Genomic DNA, 24,018 nt, shown 5'->3' on the forward strand with positions numbered 1-24,018 from the left:
GGACCCCTGAATAGTCTAGAGGGGGGAAATCTGTTTTCACCTTCAAAACGCTTAGAACGCTCCCACAACGTCGAAGAAAGGTTTCCGTCGCCCTCTGAAAAGCCCTCCGGTAGTTCAGAAGTGCCCTTAGATGAAGGGGGCAGTTCCTGGCTACTCTTGTGCTTTTTCGACGTTTCCATAGCTTTTTGTGCGGTATTCGACGTTTGTTTCGTCGTCCGCTTACGTTTGTCTTCGGAAACAATTCTCGCCAGGCTCTCGACAACGAGTTTGTCAGTAGAGGGCTCTGGTGTCGACGTTGCCTGCGTTACGCGTTGTTCCTCGACGGCCGCTCTATGGAGCGTTACGTCGGATGATTTTGGGGTAGCGCCCGTGTTTGATGAAAGCCCAATCGCTGGTCGCGGCTGCGTTTGCGGGTGGGGCTTGAGACCCTTACGGTCTGAGGTAGACGCCGGAGAGCCCTGCGTCCCCTTCGGCGCTGATGGATCCTTCGTCTTTGACGAAGAGCCGTGGGTTGTGTGCTTAGGCCTATGGGGTCTATGTGCGTCCTTGTCGCCGGGGTGTTCATCCCCATAAGCAGGGCGTGAGCGAGCCCGTCGGGGCCGGGGATGGACGTCGAGGAGCGCGAGCGCTCCTTCTGGGGTTTAATGACTTCCGTAACGGACGTCGAGTTATCACCCTCCTCGTCACTTTCTGTAACAGCGGCGGCGGGTGAGGAAACTGACTTCGACATAGCGTAGTCCGCCCACCTCTTAACTTTGCGTTCTTTAAGAGTTCTTGGTTTCAAGAGCTTACAGGCCGCGCAGCTGTCCTCCTTATGATCGAGGGGCAAGCAACGATTACAGAGCTTGTGTTTGTCCTTCCAAGTGTATTTGCCCCTACAGCGTGGGCAAAACTTAAAAGGTGTCCTCGCCATAGCTGAGGCAATAATAACTGGTGATAACAACCCCAAGGGAAAGATAGGGGAGAAAGAAAGACATTCTCAAAGAGAAGATAAAATTTCGAACCCCCACTCTCCCTACTGTATGTTGGTCGGCGAGGCCAGGCCACATGTTCGGCAGCGCCGAAGGATCTCCTCCGTCTCTTCCCCTCCGTCGAAAACTTGCTCGGTGGAGAAACAGCTTCACAGCCAACGTCGAGGGGAGGGATCTTTAATAATACAATAAGTATAATTAAGGACCGAGGTCCGTAGTAAGTATTTGCAATGTCTCTCTAGGAGCTCCGCGTAAGGCGACCAGAAGCTGGGCGGAAAAAAACAATCTGAGGGACCTCGACGCGTCAGGGATTGTGGGTACAACGCACGTCACTATAGGGATAGTGTTACAGACACGCCTTGTCGACGTCCCCTTTTTCGACTACGAAAAACAAAATGCAATACTCCGCAGTGACCACTGGATGTCGGACCTATGCACAGCATGTGATTCTAAGCAGATTAACAAACATCAGAAATTTGCTTACTATACAATGCCCTGGTTCCTAGCTCATTAGTGGTAAAGAGTGTATTTGCTGGTTGGTACGGCATAGGTTGGATGCCTCACTAAAGGTGAATCTGCCAGGTGCTTTGTTGTTCGCCACCTGGCTTGGGGGGAAAGGAATGCTCGAGCCGAGAATGACCGCCCAATAAATTAATAAATTGTGACAGTGCGCTGATTGCCTACTGTGGCCGCCAAACTGGCATACACTTTTTGCTTTCAATACAGCATTGTGGATCCCTAACACAATAACAGGCAACCATCTGGCAAAAGAAGGCAATGCTATTGAGATGGTGAGCACAAAACACAACTAGAGTACTGATTGTAACCACAAATGCAGGCAAAGATTCTAGTGACACTTTTTGCAGACACAGCTTATGTTAGTTTGTAACAGTTCCCATAAACAATTTACTAACCAGTGCGTACAGTAGCAGGGGACTGCACATGACAAAAGCACACACTGCCAAGATGAGTTCCCAAGTACAGCAAATACTGGCAATCATCTTGCGTAAATTATGTTTTGCAGCGTCTTGCAGTTCCAATAGCATAGTAAGTGAGGGCCTGTGTGGGGAGTAGGGGTCTTACCCAGTGCTTAAAGTGGGCCCGGGGCCGGGCCCCGGCAGTCTCCAAAATGTGGGACCGAGCCGGGGCCCCCGTCCCACAGCAACATTGGTGGGAATCGCGGGATGCATCATCCCGTTGCGGCCGCAGCCGCGACGGGAGATGCGCCTGCAATGAAGTCAGGCAAGCTGACAGAAGTGGCAGCTAGCCAGCCACAGCAACGCTGTGACTGGCTGCCACTTCCGTCAGTCATAGTAACTGCATCTGGTGACCCCTCGCGTGAGAGGTCAACAGAGGCAGTTACTGTCCCTTTGTTTCCCCAGGTCGCTAAGGCGTCTTTAACCCTCGGCGAACCTGGGGATTCCTCGACATATTTCGAGGTTTATAAAAGATGGCTTTGAAAGTACACATTTCAAGCCATCTTTTATAAAGCTTTGCCGACGGACAATTTTGTCCGTATTCAAAGCTTTATAAAAGATGGCTTGAAATGTGTACTTTCAAAGCCATCTTTTATAAACACAAAATGTTTAAAAAAGATGGCCTGAAAACTAGTCAAACCGTAGGGTATGCACACAAATATATATAAATGTTATATATTTGTGTGCGTACCTTACTATGGTTTGTGTACTTTGCAAGCCATCTTTTATAAACGTAGAAATATGTTACATATTTCTATCTTTAGAAAAGATGGCTTGCATAGTACACAAACCATAGTAAGGTACGCACACAAATATATAACATTTATATATATTTGTGTGTATAGCCTACGATTTGCGTACTTTTTAGGCCACGCCCCTCCCACAAGCCACGCCCCCAAATGAGGGCCCCCCCCCCTTCGATTTCTTACCCCACTTAAAACCCTGGTCTTACCCCCTGGCTGCAGGGGCTTTCCATACCTCTCACCTCATCCACATTTGTTGGCTGACACCTGCCTTGGATAAATGTTGTCCTTCCCAGCATGCCAGCTGTCTTCTGTAGCCTTCAATAGACTCACATGGCACACGCAGCTGATTTCACCCGCCTTGAAGAATGAACAGGTTAGGAAGCATGGTTTTCAGACCTCAATGTGCCCTCTCCGGCACCTGCCAGGTAGAAAAATGGTATTGACCAGTTCCCCATTAGTGAAGTCCTTTTCACACCACCTCACAACAAAAACTGCCTCTGCTACTGGCTGAGCAGGCGAGTTTTAGGTTTTCAGAGTCTACCACTAGAAAGTAGATTTTATACTCTGCCAAATCACCACCATAGTAGTGTCAAAGCGCCTATGCTTGTCCTTTTGTGCAAAGCATTTAAGGACATGACTTTGGCTCAGCAGAGATCAGGCTTATAAGCCTCTGTGAGCCTGGGAAGCAAAGGCGTAGATTTCTGGTTTTCCCAACAGGGGCTGGGGCACACACAAAAAAAAAAAAAAAAAGTCCCATTGTAACATATGGGGACTTTCACGCAATGGCGGGCGCCGCCCCTTAGTGGGGGTTGCCCAGCCGACCTCCTCCCCCACGATTCCAACAAATCAGGGGGCGGGAAGGGGGGAGGATCACGTTAGCCCCGACCCGGAAGTGAACGGGAGCGCGGGAGACGCGAGGGGCGGGGGCCGGAAACCGAGGGAGAAGCCGGCCTCCATAAAGGCCTTCGAAAACACAAGCACATTCTTCCTCGGTTTCCTGCTTCGCCGGATCGAGGTTTTGTTTTTCGTCGTGGGAGATCCTTGAGAATCCTGCTCCCGGGAAAGTTCGGATCAAGCGCGGTCGTGTCGAGGGGACGTGTCGCTTACGGGAGTTCCTGCCGCAGGTGATTCCGGGAGTTCCTGCCACAGTGGGTGTCCGTTCCAGCCGGAAATACCAGAGGTATGTCGAATGGTTGCGTGGTTTCGGCAGATAGGGGGACCGTGGGCGGCGGGGCGGTCGCCGAACGGGGAGCCAAACTAGAAGGTCCCACGGTCATAGGGGGGCAGGGTCTGTAAGGGGGAAAAGTAGTAAATAGAGAGGCGTGCGATTTATATACATTGCGATACGCGATTAGACATGGGCAGGGGGGAAGTGCGTGTTATCGTTATATTTCTTTATGCGCGCTAGCGGCGGGATTCTGGGACCAAGTGGAAAATTAAGATGGCCACCGCGGTACGCAGTGGAACGGGGTCAAGCCTTGGGTAGATTGCAGGATGCAAGGTTTCGTTTTCGTGGTGCAGGTAAATTTTGACACAAGCGACACGCACTTCGTGCAAGGTTTAAATGCCGGTTAGGGGGGTTGCGTCAGTAAGGGGGGCATCAGTACAAATGGGCGAGGGGAGCGGCGCGACGCAGGGGCCTTGTTTAAGTGTCGTGGGACGAGGGCGAAAATGAAGGTTTTTCCGTTCCACCGAAACTGTCCAACTTACATTTTATGCTTTTACGTGCAGGGGGGAGGGTAATGCGGAACTAGGTGGAAATGTAAGATGGCCGCCGCGGCACGTAGTGGGACGGTGTAAAGCCTTGGGTAGATTGCAGGATACAAGGTGTCGTCTTCGTAGTGCAGAAAAATTTTGATACACGTGACGCGCACCTCTCGTAAGGTTTAGATGCCGGTTAGGGGGGTTGCGCCAGTAATGGGGGTCCTTGGTACAAATGGGCGAGGGACGCCGCGCGACGCAGGGGCGTTGTTTAAGTGTCGTGGGCCGAGGGCGAGAATGTAGGTGTATTCGTTCGCCCGAAACTGTCCGACTGGCATTTCATGCTTTTACGTGCCGGGAGAAGGGCAATGCGGAACTGGGTGCAAACGTTTGGGGGCGTAGTCAAGTGTTAGGGTGGAAAGCAGTAGATGGGAATAAATATCGCAGCTAGTGAGTCAGAAAGGTGGGGATGGTCGCGCGCCACGCAGGGGGAAGATTGAGGGGTCGGGAGGAGAAATGGTGGGGGCAAGAGGGGGTGAGCAAATGGGCAAAGGTGTGCTGCACACGTTCTTGAAACCGGCGGGTTAGTTATATGCATGTTGGTGCACGCCAAGGGGTGCGGAGACGGTCACATACCCGGAGCGCGGCGTTCAATGGTCTGTATTGGTGGGGGAAGGGTTGGTGGTAGTCAGCCTCGGGGCCAGTGGTGATCAATGTGAAAGATGTAAGTCACAAAGCCCCCGCGATGAAGCAAAGCTTCAGGGCACTAGGGGTGGTAACATGAAGGGTGTATGCGGTGGTTAGCTAGCACCTCGAGTGACAATACCAATTGCAGGTTGGACATAGCGCTACGAAACCTCAGGCTAGCGCTAGGATGCATTGCAGTTAATCAAAACATGGTGCATGTGCCAAGGGCGGCAATGGAGCAGGGGGAAGGAGCGCGGCGGTAGTAGAGTAAGCAAGACCGGGGTCTTCAGATTAGGGGATGGGAGTTAGAGGGGCGACGGCTTAGTTGCACTGCAGGATGCGAGGAAGGGACAGAAAGGCTAGCAAGAGAAGGGGCCGGGTCGTTGGGCCCAGGAGATGCACCGGATAGTTAAGGGGTACAAAGCAGCCACAATGTTTAACATTTAGCAGGGTCGTGCGGGTGTGTGGCGTGGGCAATGTGATAAGTATTGTCGCTGGGTAAGGATTGAGGTTTGCGGGAGGGCGTTGAATAAGGCTACAGGAGGCGGTTAGCATTCAGACACACAATTGGGTGTAAACCGCGGTGAGGGGAATGCCTTTTTCAATGAATAAATCAAAGGCATCATGTTGTTTCCTGTGTACTGGTTAAAACGGCCTGTGGCTCATAGTACTACTAGGGTGCCGCCATTAACGCATGGCAATACATGTGGGGGGGAAATTTGCCACACGAGTTATAATGGTTCCTCCTTGATATGGGCATAAGGGGCAGAAATGTTTTACCGCATAGGTGGGGAAAAGGTATTACCGGTGCCGCTACTAATACTGCCATGGCTCTGTTAATGATCGAATTTTGATCTTGTTCAGATGGGGCGAGCATGGAATAACCAGGTTAGGGTGGCGCCATGATCGCGGGGTCACGCTCGAGTGGGTTTAAATTTCGTTCTTTGGCATTGCCTGCGCCGCGTCCGCCATAGGAACGGGGTCAGTGTCCACATGCGTGTCTACATAAAGATCTCCTTGTTTTGTTTTAAAAATTTGATGGCCACCGCAGAAGCATCAAAAGCTTGCTACGGGAATACAGCACCAGCAAAGGTTGCGTAGCGGCTACTGTGTCCGCAAGCCACAGCCATTGGCCCGCGTTGGGCCCATGCGCCTTTTAGCTGTACCAAAAGGGGGAACGGGGATCGTGGATGCGGTGGGAAACGTTAAGGTGGAGTTTGCTATTTTGCTCGATGGTAGGGAAACGGGGGTCCTCATAGAAGGGAAATACAGCCATAACCATAATTATTAAGGACGAGATATTGGGGGGGTTAGTAGCCAAATCCGATTTCGTGGGTTATAATACCAGCGAGTGCATGGAGGTGATGGTGCACTAACTACAGGTCTGGCCCTAAGGGCGGAGGGAGAAGAAGAAGGGGAAGAGAAGAAGAAGGGAAGAGAGGAAGAAAAAAAAAAAAAGAAAAAAAAAAGCCTGGGAGAGGGGCGGTCTCGAGACCAGGGGGGGGGCGCAAGCGGGAGAGACGGAATGGAGCAGTTGGGCACGAGGGGATAGTAGAGTCATGCAATACAGTAACCTATCAAATACCACTAAGTAAGCAAGCGGTATGTACTCTACAGTGCACAGAAGTTTGGGCGCGATAGGTCCTACATGGGGATGAAGATGGGCTTCATGTGTAACATATACCTGCCATGAGTGATTAGGGGTTACATTACGTCACAGAGGGCTACATAACACCCAGCCACAAGGGTCAGAAAATGTGCACATTATTCTTGAGTCTTCCCTGGCGTGAAATGCTTAGTATGGATGAGGTCGAACAGCAAGGGCAGGGCTTAAGGGGGATGGGCAGAAGGGAGTGATTTGGCACCTAGGGATAGCAAAGCCAAGTACTACCGTCGCCGCACATAAATGCCACTGAAAGATGCACGCAGTATGTACTCCATTGTGACTCGAACATTTGTCTCACATAGGTCGACATGTCGGTACACGCAAGCACAGTCAATTCGGCCCTCGATGTCGTAGAGCTCGTGCTATCAGAAGACAGCCAGGCAATGGAGGAAGTGGCCGGATCATCAACTCCGGTGTGCGGAAAGGATGCACAATCTTGGGCTGAATATTTAGCTCTAGCGGAGGTCCTGGGATGGCAGGCAGCTATGGCAAGGATGGGGGGCCCGGTAATTGCCAACCCAATCGCCACGCCGGGAGCAAACAACCCGGAAGGGGGAAGGACTGTACCGGAGAGCAAGGATCCGCCAAGCGGTGAAGGCACGAGCAGCCACGAGAACCCGCCAGCGGGTGTGGGACAAGAGGGGGGCCCCCCACGAAAGCGTACGGCAAAGACAAGCGGGGGCCCACACATGAAGAAAACAAAAAGGGACCTGGAGGAAGAACTCGCAGCATTAAAGGCACGGATGGGGGCGACACCAGCAGGCCCCACGGGCATTCCGGCCCACAAGCACCCACCCCAACCCCACAGCCGCCCACACCCCTGCCTAAGGCACAACCGAAATTGATCACTCCTCCGGACCGTCAGCCCGGGCAGATTCCGAGCATTGGGCCCATCGGTGGGGATGGTGAGTCGGAATTTATACAAAGAATTGTTAGGGCAGTGTTGGCGGCACAAGGGGCAAAACCCGCACCGGCCCCCACAACAAGCGGGGCACTTGGGTTGGTCACCACAGGAGCAAGCAATGTCTGGCGAGGGAGGGAAGAAGGGGCAATAGGCGGTACTCAGACCATTGGTGCAACGACCAGCATGGGGGAAGACAGGCAGGGGAATAAAGAAATAGGACAGCAGCCCTGTAAGGGCGACAGTCCGAAATTACCGGCGGTAACAGGCGGCAATTACTCTGCATGGTTGTTGCCTGAATGGGTTAAACAGGAAATTTGGGACGGCAAATTCATAGACATATTATCTCTCTTAGAACATGAAACGAAGGGCAACGACACCCTACGTGGAACGGGTGGGGGAGGGAAATAGCCAAAGCCAGGAAAAGAGTGAGGCCGGCAGAAACCCTTGAAAACTGGCTCGCTGCATTCAAGATATTAGCCCAAACCCTCAATCAAAAGGACCCCAACTTGGGTCCACACTTAATGGGATACAGGGCGTGCGTCACTCATGAATATAACCAACAGGGCGGCAATGAATGGTTCTTGAGGGACCAGCGTTTTCGTAAGTCAGGGGAGGACTGAGTCCTCCAGTGGGACAATTGATCAAGCGGATGGGACCATAATTCTTGCGGGAGGCCGTACCAACCCTTGGACAGAGACAGGGGAAGGACTTTCGGCAGTGGGGACAGGGCTAAACAGGGCGGATACAGCCCACAAACCAGTGGCACCGAGGGAGGGGAAGTTGGAAATGACAGCATGGGGCAACAGCATAGGGACTCAACAGGTTCGACAAACTACAGGGCCAGCACAGTCGACCCTCACGGAAGCCATGGCCAGACCGGTTGGGGGCGGGCGATCAAACACTGCCAACCGGAGGGCACCACTGTACTGCAGATTTTTTAACGAGGGGGCATGCAACTGGGGAACAACTTTCAAATTTAGACATGCTTGCTCCATGTGTGGGACCCACGGGCATCCAGCCCGAATGTGCAGGGGGCGACCGGCCCCAATCGAGCAACCGAAATAGGGATCACCGGGTCGGCTCTAACAGGGGGCATCGGGAACAAGAACACTTATCGGATCAATATATTCTGTTACGTCACAATATTGTCCTCTAAAATAAACATTTTTTCCTTAAAGGCGTCTCGATCTGTGGTACATCATGGAGTGAAGGGACAAGGGCATTCACGCCGGCGGGAGCAGCCATGAGAAGCAGCAATGGTAATGATGGGGGTGGGGGAAATGGGGGCGGGGAGGGGCCGAGGAATGGCCTCAAGGACAAGGGTTTTTCCCCCCATCAAGATCAACAGCTTGCTGACATGGCTAGCACAATATCCGGTGGCTCTGGGAAGGGACGTGCTAGCACAGGGGTTTGTGCAAGGATTTCGCATTCCATACAAGGGGCCCGTGGGAGCCAGAACAGCGAGCAACTCCAAGTCAATTAATGAATGGGCCAAGGTGGCCAGGGGTAAGATCAACAAGGAAATTGAATTAGGCAGGATAGCAGGCCCATACCAGGGTCACCCTTTGACCAACTTGATCATCTCACCTTTGGGGATGGTACCAAAGAAGGAACAGGGGAAGTTTCGTCTCATACATAACCTATCACACCCCAAAGGAGGGTCAGTGAATGACGGCTTGGACATGGAGGATTGTTCAGTTACATACGCTTCATTCGATCAAGCCATAAGCTTAGCTAGAGCAGCGGGAAAAGGGGCGCTATTGGCGAAAGTCGATATAGAGGCGGCATTCAGGTTGCTTCCAGTCCACCCAGACAGTTTCTTCCTCCTAGGTTTCCAGTTTGAGGGACAGGTATATGTGGATAAATGCATGCCAATGGGCTGCAGCATATCGTGCGCTTATTTCGAAGGATTCAGCTCCTTCCTCGAATGGGCGCTGAACAAACTAGAGGGTAGGGGAGGGAAAACGCATTACCTGGATGATTTCCTGTTCGTGAGTAGGGGAGGCACGAATATTTGCGCATCACTCCTCAAAAATGTCATGCTTTTAACTAAGGATCTGGGAGTACCTCTGGCGGGGGATAAGACACAGGGTCCTTGCACCAAATTAACCTATCTAGGGATAGACATAGACACGGTGGAAGGGGCATGCAGATTACCAACAGAGAAGATCAAGGAATTCATTGGGGATATCGGCAGGGCATTGTCCGGGGACTAGGTAACCATAAAGTCCATTCAATCGTTGGTGGGGAAGTTCAATTTCGCCGCCAGGGTAAGTCCAGCTGGGCGAGTCTTTGCGAGACGTCTGGCGGCAGCAACAGGGAGACACGAGAAAGGGTGGCACAAGATACGCCTGGGGGCGGGTTTGAGGGAGGACCTCAGAGTATGGCGCACCTTTTTAAGAGAATTTAATGGGGTATGTCTGTGGCAATCTCCTTGGACGGCGTGCGCACAGTTACAGCTGTTCACTGACGCGGCAGGTCGGGTGGGGTTTGGGGCGATATTAGGCAGGGAATGGTGCAGGGCCGACTGGCCAAAGGATTGGGCCAGGAAGGGACTGTGCAAAAACATCACCATGCTGGAACTATTCCCAGTGGTGGCAGCAATACACATTTGGACGTGCAAACTAAGTAATAAACGGCTAGTGGTGTGGTCGGACAATATGGCAGTGGTGCAGGCGGTGAACACTCATTCAGCAGGATGCCCTGCCACGTTGTGCCTACTACGCCACATGGTTCGCAAATGCCTCAAGATGAATGCAGCGATTAAAGCGCATCACGTACCTGGGGCGGATAACACAGCGGCAGACGCACTTTCTTGTTCACAGATGACACGATTCAGGAAAGCGCACATGCAAGCTCAGCCCACCATGACTCCGTTCGACAAGGAACTATGGAAGCTAGTGAGTTGGGTCAAGGAATGAGGCGGCTCGCTTCCAGAGCGTTGGCGGGGAGCACATGGACTCGATACAATGCCAACTACGATACTTTTTTGAAGAACACTAAACAGCTGGGGGGAGGTGGAACCGAGGAGAGGGTGGACTGTTTTGTGCTCTGGGCCAAGGGGGCGTGTAAATCGAGATCATGGCTGACGGGGCACCTCAGCGCAGTGGCATTTCATAGCGAGCTGGCAGGCCACCATGACCCAACAAAAGGCTTTTTGGTAAGAGCTGCACTAAAAGGTTGGGACAGGGGCAGATGGGCCCCGGCGCCGACCTGAGTGAGGAGGCCCATCGATTTTGAGCTCTTGCAGAGCGTCACGTACCTGGGGCGGATAACACAGCGGCAGACGCACGTTCTCGTTCACAGATGACACGATTCAGGAAAGCGCACATGCAAGCTCAGCCCACCATGACTCCGTTCGACAAGGAACTATGGCAGCTAGTGAGTTGGGTCAAGGAATGAGGCGGCTCGGTTCCAGAGCGTTGGCGGGGAGCACATGGACTCGATACAAGGCCAACTATGATACTTTTTTGAAGAACACTAAACAGCTGGGGGAGGTAGAACGGAGGAGAGGGTGGACTGTTTTGTGCTCTGGGCCAAGGGGGCGGGTAAATCGAGATCATGGCTGACGGGGCACCTCAGCGCAGTGGCATTTCATAGCCAGCTGGCAGGCCACCATGACCCAACAAAGGGCTTTTTGGTAAGAGCTGCACTAAAAGTTAGGGGCAGGGGGGCCCCGGCGCAGACCTCAGTGAGAAGGCCCATCGATTTTGAGCTCTTGCAGAGGGTCATGACAGCAACTACAAGTGTGTGCCACTCACAATACGAAAGCATCATGTTTAAGGCATGCTTTGCATTGCGATTTTTTGGGGCCCTAAGGATTAGCGAGTTAGTGGCCAAAGCAAAGAATGATCAGAGCTTCAGAGCCTTATTATGGGGAGATGTATGTCATAAGGGAGGGGGGATTTCGGTCACCATCAGAATATCTAAAACAGATCAGCAGGCCAAGGGATGCGAGCTAGCATTGGCCAGACTGGGACAGGAAGCCTTTTTCCCATTAGAAAGTATGACAGCATATTTCGCAATCAGAGGGGATGAGCCGGGGTATATGTTCCGGCACAAGGACGGAACCCCACTTACTCAGTTCCAATTCAGGCGCGTCTTAGAGGGGGCCCTGGTAAGTTCAGGTGTGAATCCGGCGGAATATTCGACCCATTCGTTCCGAATAGGCGCAGCAACCACGGCAAGCAGAGAAGGCTTGGTGGAGGACAGGGTCAAGGAGATAGGGAGATGGGCATCCGATAAATACAAACTATACGTACGGTAACCAGGCCAGGGAGGATCAGGGGGCGGCGGGGGGAGAGGGCTTCATGGGGCACCTATATAATACGACCACTCATGTCTTCACAGAAACCAACAGGGTATGGGTCGTGGGCCATTCCTTCGTGGCCAGGGCAGCTGCCAGAGCACGGACAGCGTTTTGGGACGGGAACCTGGGCCTCCGGAATACACGCATCAGCTGGATCGCCAAGGGAGGTCTAAAAAGCACATTCCTATGGGAGACGTTGGAACAGGCAGCTCAGCAACACCCTTCGCCTGACATTATCCTGATACACATAGGGGGCAACGAACTAGTGGCGAAAGGAAGGAAGGATCTGACAGAGTTATTAAGAACCTTACTAACAAGAATAGGGAGGACCTTCAGGAAATGCAAGGTGATGTGGTCCGAGATAATTCCGAGGCAGGAATGGAGGGGTGCGCTACGCCACGGGGCAATAGAGGAGGCGAGGAGGAAAACAAACAGTCGTATGGGGGGTTTCCTAAAAAGTAGGGGGATGGTATGGATTAGGCACCCCCTCATTACCTTAAAGGTACTGGGTTATTTTGAAAAAGAAAAAACTCACCTGTCCGAGGTGGGCACAGCAATAATGTCTTTAGAGTGGAGGACGGCACTCACAAATGCGGGATGCACATGATGGGGCACAGACGGGGGGGTGGGGGAGAGCGGGGGTCACGAGGGGAGTCAACTTCTCCCCTTCTTGCCCCCCCTAAAATCCCCCCCAATCGCCCAAACATCGTAACGAACGAACAAGCGAACAGAAGTGGTGGCGGGCGGGGGGAAATAGGGGCACACGCTAATCAGAACGTATGCGCTAAAATACAGAGTGGATCGCCCTGTGCAGGCTGGGGGAACTCTCTGCCGCCGGCAGCCAGCAGAGAGTCTTGGAGGTGTCACAGGCCAATCCCTTTAACAAATCACTGGCAGACCCATAGGGGAATGATCAGCCAACAGATTAGGTTCACGGCGCCCCAGGAGTAATGGGCTCGGGGGAGGCCCTGGGAAAAAGGGGAGGGATGTAGGGGACTTGGGAGCCAATTCCAAGCTCAAAATTGCAGGGGGCGGGGGGGGGGGGGTTACGAATAACAAACTCACAAACAAGGCCATCAAGGGAAGTCGGTTGGGGGGGGGGAAACAAGAGGAGACTACCGGGGGGTCAGGTAACGGTGGGGAAAATAACAGCAAGGGGAAGTCTTCACGGAAGGAGGGGGCATGAGGGGGAGGGAGGTGGGGGGTACAAGAAAGGGCGGCAAGGTGTATAGCGTGAACAGGGGGAGGAAGCCAGCCAAAAGGAAAGGGAGGGAGGGCAAGGACCAAAGCTGGGGGGACAGGAGACGGGGTATGGAAGAACACGGCTGGGAAGTCTGCATCTGGTGGAAAAGGGAGCCAGGACAGGGAGGGGCAGAAGAAGCAGGGAGAGGGGGCTTCGCAGGACTCAAATAAACTGGGCACCTGAGGAGTGGAGGAGCAAGCTTGGGAAAGGAAGGGAGGATAGGGTACCCGGAAGAGACATTGCGCTTGCAGGGGGGCACTGGGTCAGACTGCACAGGGAGGCCTTGGGGGAGAGGGAACTGGGAAGTTTGCAGGGACTCGGGAATACGGAAGGGAGACATGGGGGCAGCTTAGCATAGATAGGATTGGGCTTCCAGTACAAGCGGCAATTGGGGTACGAAGGGGGGGACAGAGTAGGAGTAGAAAGGACTCCAATTAGCAGGCATCGCAAAGCGATGACCATCTAGGCAGGCAGAAAGGTGTGGGCCGGCACCGGAGGGCGGTGTCGGCCCCAACGACAGATGGAGGATACGTGTAACGTTGAGGCACTTGTGGTGGTGCCGGTATAGGAACCTGAACACTAGCGAGGCACCGCGTGGCTGCTGGTTTTATCTAGACCCAGACCCGGGACACGGGCAAGTGTCAGGGATAGGGGGGAGGGGTCAGGGCACACTAAGACCTAGAGCAAAAGGGGGGACGATGGAAAACACGGTCTGGGCAAATCTACAAACGGCCGGGGGGTAGAGAGAGGTTATTAGCAAGGGCCGGGCTCAACCTGAGGCGTCCACCGGACGAGGACGGTAAGTTGGAAGGGGAGGAGGGCAAGGGATACCTAGGTAGCCGCACACTAAGTAGTATCCCTGTGGTGGTGAATTACGGATTGCCTGTAAAATAACTCCAAGACTTTATGCAAATAAAGATGCTGACGCATTTTAAATCTTCCAAACTATACAAAGTGTCTGAGTCGTTTGTCCAAAATGGTGATGCGTGACATATGCAGGGTTGCATGAAGGAGGGAGGGGGAGGGAGCGGGGGACAGGACATTGAGGAGGGGGGGGAGGACGAGGCACTGGGATGCCCACGCTATGGGCCTTTGCACACCAGTCCCCGGCGCCCCGTGTACTCGGCGCACATGAAGCCAAGCACAAGAAAACAGGAGACCAAAGCCCATCTACTTATACCCTTGGGCTGCGAACAGCCAGCTCCCAGAATTCCAAGAAAAAACAGCACTGAATGATTTTCTCACTGTGGCGAAACTTGAGCGCTCTGCTGCTTATCCGTGCGCCAGTATATTTTTACGTGGTGTCCACTTCCTACGGGATATTTACTCGCTAAATGCGCCCCGAACAAGTTCTTGCCCTTCACTTCATGTTCAAACCGGAACCACATTCTTCAGTCTGCGCCATTTCTCGTCTTAAAATTATGCATTTGTAGTAAAATGAGGCCAATGAAAAGAGGTCATGACCGGCATAGATTTCCGGTTGGCTTGAGAGGAATGAGGAGGGGGCGGGGGGCGAGGGGCGGGGGGGGCGGGCTGCCGCCACAGTGTGTGCGTGTGCTGCTGGAAGTGTCCCTGCGCGAGATTGATCACGCTCGCGCTTCACAATGAGGACAAAGGGCATCTTTTCAAGGCAGCACGTTCCAGCAGCTGGGCCCGCCCGACTCGGGGTATGGTGGCCCCTCATTCGCCAGGGCCAGACCTTTCTCTGCCATGGACAGCGAACAAGGCAAGGCATTTGGGTTGAAAAAGCCCTCACCGATTGTGTGACCTGTAAATCAAAAGCTCTTTACAACTTAAGGGTTGCTCTCCATGGCGTGGGCCCAAACCATCTGCATTACAATTGCAGTGTCGCCCACCCCCCTCCGCCTAGCAGCATATAAACACCCTCCCAGTGGAGTAGAGGAGACTGCACATCACTGCGTGATTGCGGCCCCTTATCCTCTGACTGGAGACCAGACTCAAGGTGCACCTGTGAACCCCTCCTATGAGCCGTATAGATTTTAATTACCCCAAAGAATCGCTCTGAATAATGTTACATTCAGGCAAGTTGCCTCCATACGTGTGTGAGCCTGGCTTAAATCACGTGTAGAGTTGCAGGCAGAACAGGAAATACTACGTTTCTCTAGCAAATTCGATAAGATCAGTTTTTTTTTTTTTTACACAGCTGGAGTCTTCATGCTTCTACGTCCTGTAAATATTGTCTGTCATTCTTGTGCAATTCGAATGGTATTCGGTGTGCTGGCATTGGAAGGATGAAGGCCGAGTCAGCCCTGGTGGGATTTGAACTTGTGAAGTACAGGTTTGGCACAAGTCAGCGGTGAGCGCTTAACCCATGAGCTATCCACCCAGCACAAAAGCTTCCCCAGCGATTATTCTGCTCGACAAACCACGACTCCTTCAGCCATATTAAAAGCGTACCAACCATTCGATCCACTTGAGTACAGAATACGAAGGTCAGACGTCCGTAACTCATCCAGTACCGTTTTGCGATTCTTATGTGCAGTGTGGTACGTACTCTTAGATTTGATTTACACATGGTAACCTGATCAGCTGGTTCCACATCACACGTGTCAGCGTGAGAGGCGATTGTTTTACATCTTTCAGGAATATAGGCGACTTAAGGGGCCATTTTATAACAAAAGGTCACTGCATGCTGGGGACCCCACGTACGTGTTGCCTGATCTGCTGTCTGCAATTTAAGAGATTTACAAAGCACAGTGTAAAACTGAAGAGTAAGGACAGGCCAGGCTGGATGGCCTTTAACCCTTCAGTTTTACTCTCCGCTTTGTTGTAAAAGTAAACGCCACCTGCAAATTGCACTTGGCAGGTGGCGTCTACTAACGGATTCTTGGGGAATCTGCCTGCTTTTTTTTTTATCAGCTGGAAGGCGGATTTCATTGGAACCCACTTCATTAACCCCAATATCAATGCCCACGCTGGCATGCATGCACCTACATTTGCACAGTGGAGCAGGAAATGGAGGTGGATGTGCTAGGTCCATCCGGCTCCCCAACATCGCCACACAAATGCACCAAAATGAGGCTATTCGGGAAACATGCCGGTAGTCACATTTACTGCCATTTTTCTGATGTGTTTGCCCTGGAACATAACCCCATGTGTCCATAACGACCGCATTATGCGCTTTTCCGGGTGAGAGCATGAACGTTAAAAAGTGGGTGAACTTTGCTCACAATTGCAGTTTATTCCATGCTTCCAGTGAGTGTGACTGTGTGTGTTGAGTGCAAGAGAGTGTGCCACAGAAAGTGAGAGAGTGCATGCGTGAATTTGTGTGTGAGCGCGTGTGTGTGTGTGTGTGTGTGTGTGTGTGCGTGTGTGTGTGTGTGCGTGTGTGTGTGTGTGCGTGTGTGTGTGTGTGCGTGTGTGTGCGCGCGTGTGTGAGCGCGTGTGTGCGCGCGTGTGCGTGTGTGAGCGCGTGTGTGTGAGCGTGCGTGTGTGTGTGAGCGCGCGTGTGTGTGTGAGCGCGCGTGTGTGTGTGTGAGCGCGCGTGTGTGTGTGTGAGCGCGCGTGTGTGTGTGTGAGCGCGCGTGTGTGAGCGCGCGTGTGTGAGAGCGTGTGTGTGTGAGCGCGCGTGCGTGTGTGAGCGCGCGTGCGTCTGTGAGCGCGCGTGCGTCTGTGAGCGCGCGTGCGTCTGTGAGCGCGCGTGCGTGCGCGCGTGCGAGCGCGCGTGCGAGCGCGTGTGTGCAGGCGCGCGTGTGTGCAGGCGCGCGTGTGTGTGAGCGCGCGTGTGTGTGTGAGCGCGCGTGTGTGTGTGAGCGCGCGTGTGTGTGAGCGCGCGTGTGTGTGTGAGCGCGCGTGTGTGTGAGCGCGCGCGTGTGTGAGCGCGCGTGTGTGTGAGCGCGCGTGTGTGTGTGAGCGCGCGCGCGCGCGCGCGCGTGCGTGTGTGTGTGAGCGCGCGCGTGTGTGTGAGCGCGCGCGTGTGAGCGCGCGCGTGTGTGTGAGCGCGCGTGTGTGTGAGCGCGCGTGTGTGTGTGAGCGCGCGTGTGTGTGTGAGCGCGCGTGTGTGTGTGAGCGCGCGTGTGTGTGTGAGCGCGCGTGTGTGAGCGCGCGCGTGTGTGAGCGCGCGCGTGTGTGAGCGCGCGCGTGTGTGAGCGCGCGCGTGTGTGAGCGCGCGCGTGTGTGAGCGCGCGCGTGTGTGAGCGCGCGCGTGTGTGAGCGCGCGCGTGTGTGAGCGCGCGCGTGTGTGAGCGCGCGCGTGTGTGAGCGCGCGCGTGTGTGAGCGCGCGCGTGTGTGAGCGCGCGTGTGAGCGCGTGTGTGAGCGCGCGTGTGTGAGCGCGCGTGTGTGTGAGCGCGCGTGTGTGTGAGCGCGCGTGTGTGTGAGCGCGCGCGTGTGTGAGTGCGCGTGTGTGCGCGTGTGTGTGTGTGTGAGCGCGCGTGTGTGAGCACGCGTGTGTGTGAGCACGCGTGTGTGTGAGCACGCGTGTGTGTGAGCACGCGTGTGTGTGAGCGCGCGCGTGTGTGTGAGCGCGCGTGTGTGTGAGCGCGCGCGTGTGTGAGTGCGCGTGTGTGCGCGTGTGTGTGTGTGAGCACGCGTGTGTGTGAGCACGCGTGTGTGTGAGCACGCGTGTGTGTGAGCGCGCGCGTGTGTGTGAGCGCGCGTGTGTGTGAGCGCGCGTGTGTGTGTGAGCGCGCGTGTGTGTGTGAGCGCGCGTGCGCGTGTGTGAGCGCGCGCGCGCGTGTGTGTGTGTGTGTGTGTGTGTGTGTGTGTGTGTGTGGAGAGACCTTGTGGAAATGCATTCTTTTGGACTACTCTGTCAACACATCATCCTCTTGACAGAAAACACATCAAGTGGACAGTATATGTATTCATAGAACATGAAATATTAATGCCTGCCAACAGTGCTCAAGTCCTAAAAAACGTGTGGGGGCGGGGGGTGCAGACACTGACGTATGCAATGGGGAGTGACGTCACAGGCAGTGAACGTAAATTGAAAAACATTTGTATATTTAATTTTAAGATGTCTTCGGCAACTCAAAAAAGTCCAAAAGACAAATAAGCATTTCCCAAGAGAGCATGATTTCTGAAACATTGCTCGCTAAATAGAATAGGATGAATGTAGGGAAATGGGAAAATGCAGATTTGTTTACCTCTACAAGTTGATTTATTGCTGTTTGTGTAGTGACATTAGTTTGCCGGCTGCTGTGCCCAAACTGAGACTGATTTTCCCTAATCAGTCAGGGCAGAGAATTGTGTAGTTTGGTACTGTGCCAAGGCAAATGAGATAGTAGATCAGAAGATGAGTTCCTAATCAAGCCAACATTAACCAGATGGTGGCACGTGCTAATGTTTCACCCAATTTAGGGCTTTGTCAAGGCCAAGGAGTCTCAACATTTTTTTTAAACACTTTAATTGTCTTTCTCTCTGCACCTGTTTGTAATCACAGGTGTAGGGGGTTAGTATAATATTGTGCAACATTTCTTCAATGTGTCTTATTTACTCAGTTTATCACACATATCTGTGGTTATCACAAGCATCTTTAAGTCACAAATAATAACTTGTTATGCCAGTAGGTATTGTGTTACACTTAGTACAGTATTGCATAGCTACTGACACATCTTAATGCACACTTTAAAAAGGAACTTATGCATTTGAATAGAAACGCTCCTTTTAAGGATCACTATTCTGTAAGTCAGAAAGGCTGATCTGTTTCATGATGCTGAAATCGTGAAATCACGCAGATTCTTATGCAAGTTGCTTGCTGTCTGCTGCACTCAGGAAATCCCTTGTAAATATATTCACACTATGTCAAATCCTGCTTAGGGTGTTCTATGCTCCGGTCTAGGGATGTCCTGATGGCGGTGCTCTGCTGGAAATACCCTTTCAGACTTACAGAACAGCGATCCTTAAAAGGAACATTTCTATTCAAATGCATAGGTTCATTGTAGACAGACCATATATTCCAAACATTTTGACACTTTCTGTCCTGATTCTACTGGAAAGTTCCTGACTCTTAAACACACCTGCATTTCCCACTTAACTGGTCTTCAAATAAAGAATAAACATCTGCAAGACCTCCATGCATCAACAACTTTCTTAAAGAAGTCTGCCCTCGGCTACCCCAACAGCCCCTCCATGAATCCATCTCTCTCTCTCTCTCTGCCCCAGGTCATCTGTCTTACTCCTTTACTCACTCGTCCATCTCTCAAGCTTTCTTTAGCTTCCTCGTCTCCTCTCTCTCTAGTGTGAGACCGCCCTCTCTTCCTCACATCCGTCTTACCTCTCCCACACTCACTCCCTGTGTCTCTTTATTGCTCTCTCTCTGCCTCTCATTCTTTCTTCGCCTGTCTGTTGTGCCCTTACAGTGTTAGCCCTTTCTCGGCCTGCCCGCTTTCTGACCCGGGTCTTGTCTCTCCATTTTCACCATGCTTCCTCTCTTTCTCCTTGACTCTTAATCCCCCATACCTCTTTCTCTCTCTTTTTGCTTGCTCAGTGCCACTTGTATACTCTTAACACGGCCTCTCTCATTCCCTCTGTCCCCTACCTCTTTCCTTCTATGTTTATAGTCAAGTTCCTTATTCTCGGCTGCCACAGGGACTTCAACACAACCCATGGGCACACCCTGCAGGCCCGCTTGCTTTTGTGCCCTACATAAAACAGCCTATAAGGTGATAAAGAAATGATATCCGTACCAAAAACTCGTCTTCGGGCAGCGCTGAAATGAAGGCCGGCTCAATGGCTTGGAGGTAATCGAACCCTTGAGTCGCCCACCTGTTGAAAAAAAACCAAAGGGTTCAATTATCTGAAACAAACCATGAGGCCAAAGCAGGGTGAGGATGCTGGCCGCCTACGTCATACTCAGAGGAGGACCAAGAACGTTACATTTTTACTGCACTACTGCAAGCATCTTCCCTCCGGTACATGACTGTGAGCAACAGCAAATGCTGTAAAAACATACAATCTGGAATGCCCTCAGCAAGACGGTTTGCCCATGCTGGTGTTTGCCACGCATAACCGCAAGACGGCAACCCCACACGCAACCCCCCCACACACATACGCATGTGCAACCAAACACACGCGCGCACACACACACAACCACACACAACTACACACACCCACCCACGCGCGCAACCACACATATGCAACCCCACACACCCAAACACTATTTCTTAACAATGAAAAACTCCGGTGTTCGCTGGTGGTGAATTCCAAATGGTTGCATGCATGACTTGCAAGCCCACTGAAGTCAGTGTAAAGTAAGGCGACACACAGGTGGAAGAAGCAGGCAGCAAAGCTTTGCGTGCACTCTACTGCAGCCACTGACCTAGCACACGAACTCTCTGCAGATACACACAGGAGGTTTATCCAGAATTGGCATGTTTTAAGAAGTGTGTGTCGTGTACCGCTGATGGCACAGTAACGCACTGGGGCTCAAACAGGGCTGGAAATGGAAAACATTTATTGAGGGAACCCTCCCCTCCTTGGTGTGAGGTAAGGGCTGTGGCCACAGGCCTGGTCATGCAACACAGTATCTTGTCATAGAACCCAAGCCTGACCATTTGCATAAAAGCAAAGAGCGCCTGGAGACTGCCCTTGGGTGGTAGCGGTTCATGGTGTAAATCAGCATAACATTATGGGAGCATAAGGATGCCCACAATTTCTCAGCCAACCCGCATGTCACGTGAAACCCCTACTGTGAACGTCAACGCACTCCAGTTGCCAAATCTAGGGTTTCAGAGGAAAGATTTCTACATCATGATCGTCACCGCCACCTTGCATTCATTCATTCATTCATTCATTCATGCATTCATCCGTTCATGCTCGGGTGCTGCATGCTCCCCTCCCCCACACTACTCAAAGCACCCGCATTTAGGAGTTTTACTCCTAGCCCACACAGCAGTCTTTGCAAAAACATTTGCATGCCCCAAAGTAACATGCAAATACATGTCTTGCACATTTGTGTTCGCAGCATTTAACAGTGGAGTTACCCTGCCTTCAAGCCCCCCCCCCATTTGTGGCAGAAAATGCCAAAGTGGCCTGGAGCGATAAAGTGATGCACCAAATATCACACTACTGGTTCAAGTGGGGAAGCCGGGATTAGAACGCAGCGGCCCGGGTGGCACCCCGGATACTGCAGCTACTCCACCACATCAGCTGTGCAATAAGCAGGATTTCAAAAAGCAAAACTTTTCCCCGAAATTTGCTGCAACACAAGTTTATATGGCGAGTTCTCGGAGCACCCACCTGCACGTTTGAAGTGTTTTCTGGTTTGGGCAGCCCCGAGTGCGGAGGATCACAATGCCCCAATAATCACAGTATTTACCCTGTGGAGGGGCGTAGGTGGTGGGGGCTGCACAGTTGCCAGAATGGTGCGGCCGGGACTCGGGGGAGAGCTAGGTGGCGAATAATGCAGGTGTCCTAAATTTCTAATGCTGGCTCCTTTGAATACAAAGTGCATTTTGGGAACATAAGAATGCCAGCCAATTTACCAAACATGTCTGTGAAAGTAATACATGCATGCATTCCCATCTGAACATGCAATTCAAACTGGGAATGGTGCTCATTTCATCTATTGCAAACCTCACCATAACAGTTTGATGTGTGCAAAGCACGAGGCATATACGTATGTATCCAGCTTTGGACTTTACTATTCTTGCTTGGGCTGCCCAGGCGAGCAGAGGACGAATATCAGATGCAGCTGCTAAATCAGTAGTACTAGTATGTTGCTGCACTTGAGTACATCGTGGCGGTGAGGAGATCCGGGACATAAAGGGGTGGAGGGATTCCTCAACTTGGAGCCTCATGTCTCCACGGAATGCTGCAAAGACAATTCTTGCAGGAGCGGAGCTCCGTCTTGTTCCGGCCCAATTCCTCCCCTGCAGCGTGATCCACGTGCGTTACCTAAGGGGGCCCTTTCTTGCAATTCACAGAGGTGATGTTACAGCCTGCAAGATGCGAGGGAAGCACACCCGTGCTCCCGTCTCCCGCATCACTCAGCTAGGTACGACTGTGCCTTCAGGGTAATCTAACAGCACTCAACCAAACGGGATCTGCTGGAAGAGACGTCACACCCCAGCAGACAGGCAAGCAAACCCCAGGGCTGCCCTCCCTTTCATGCCAAGCATTAGCAACTTCAACAAACACAGCCAAGGACAATCGTTTTAGCCTCTGAACCCGTGCAGTTTGGGGGTGGTTGCATGAGCCATGAAAAACTCAGGACTTTAGAGTATTTTTTTTTATAATCGCATATTTCAAATGTGGTTGAAACGGAGAAAGCAAGTGTGTTTTCTTTGAATAGTTATCACGTTGCACTAATGCAAGCGTGGGGAATGGAACACAGCCTCACATCGCTAACAACCTCTTTCAGTACCATACCACGCATCACCTGCTCCCTACCCACGCCCCCCCCCCCCACAGTCCTCAATGCGGCACCCTGTTCTTCCCAGGCTTCTCAATTACCCCCGGGCTTTCACATCTGGAACGTTTTCGAGGGGCAGGGGGCTAGGCTGCGGGATTCCGCTTTGCAGGAGGCAGTGGTAAGGCGCACTTTAAAACGGCCACCAATTGTGCGCATTTTCCAAAGCCATCCTTTTGGACAGCACAGGCCGCATTAGATTGTCACCCATCAATCAGAAGACAAAGTGCAGCACTCATGTCTATCAGGCGCACCACCAGGGCCCGCTATCCATCAGGCTTAAAAGATGCCCATGCTTTCAGACAGCACTTGCCTCCTGTATCAGCGCCCAACAAGTGAACAATAAATAAATAAATACATACATACAATAAAGCAGCCTTCCAAAGGGAACCTGAAAAGCATGACTTGCAGGGGCTTGGGAGTCAGCCGTGATCGCGGCTTAATTCTACTGCTAGGAGTAATAAGAAGGATAATGCAGAACACTTCCATGCCAGACGCCTACAGGTCGCCACCGCCCCATTTAATGGCAGTCAATTTACTTGCACCCACATCTACTCTTTAGACAAGCTTCTAGGATGCCAGAGCACACACGAGCTAGAGAATGAACCCATTGTGCACGCTTTCTGCACATAACTGGTGGTAAGGGTTATTGCAAGTCAGGAGGAGTTCCGTGACCAGATAGAGTAGTGAGGCCGAAAGCGCAGTCCCTTAGTGAAGCCAGGGGACTCCGAGGTGACTTGCAATACCCCGTGTATGACCGGTAGAGGGCGTCCCTAAAGCTTGGCCGCACAGCGCCATCCCCAGGGATCCCTGCATTGTTGCTTAATGGAATCGATGGGATCTTACTGTTGTAGAGACATATAATCAAAGTAGAATCTGTTCTAGTTTAAAAACACGAATACACAGCGTGCAATGTGCTGCAGACAAATGATTGAAGCCGTTTAATAGTTCCTTATTAACGAGTGGGTGTAAAATTTAACAGTAACATGTTTAAGAACAATGCAAGTTTAAAATCTAGTCACTGCTTTACAGTTCTGCTGTGCGAACGAAAGCCTCAGGCAATGTGACGTCACAATGCAACTGTAATAACTGATTACAGTTGTAATGTCGCAACTAGATTGTCTTAATAAAAATATTTACAGGATTTTATACTGGTATGACTTGCGGGCAGGTATTGTAGAATTTTACTGGAGGGCATTAAACCGGTGCTTCAGTGTGTGTTGGCAAAAGCCAACCCTATTGTTTGAAATCAAGCTTAAACATAAAAATGTCCACAAAATACCCGTTGTGCTTAGTTTCTAGTCCACCCCCTTCTTTGGGAAACTAGAATTTTAATTGTTTTTTTTTTGGAAGAGCTATATTCACCTTAATGCTTGATCTCAGATAGTAAAAAAGATTCTCTGGTCAGTAAAGGTTGATCGGAATCTAGACACGCAAATGAA

The 24,018-nt window shown here is 52.0% G+C and overlaps 1 protein-coding gene across 5 annotated transcripts in view; it reads right to left on the reverse strand.

The window, feature by feature from the left end:
• MAP3K4 (mitogen-activated protein kinase kinase kinase 4) overlaps positions 1–24,018 on the reverse strand; it is a 516,131-nt gene that overhangs the window by 97,485 nt on the left and 394,628 nt on the right. For all 5 annotated transcript variants that reach the window (XM_069607700.1, XM_069607697.1, XM_069607696.1 and 2 more), the window contains exon 14: positions 19,854–19,932. In XM_069607700.1, the coding sequence (XP_069463801.1) occupies positions 19,854–19,932 (79 nt within the window). The remainder of the gene's footprint in view (positions 1–19,853; positions 19,933–24,018) is intronic.

Source organism: Ambystoma mexicanum, chromosome 4q, assembly GCF_040938575.1.
Source record: "Ambystoma mexicanum isolate Mex_15411 chromosome 4q, UKY_AmexF1_1, whole genome shotgun sequence".
Classification (NCBI taxonomy): domain Eukaryota; kingdom Metazoa; phylum Chordata; class Amphibia; order Caudata; family Ambystomatidae; genus Ambystoma; species Ambystoma mexicanum.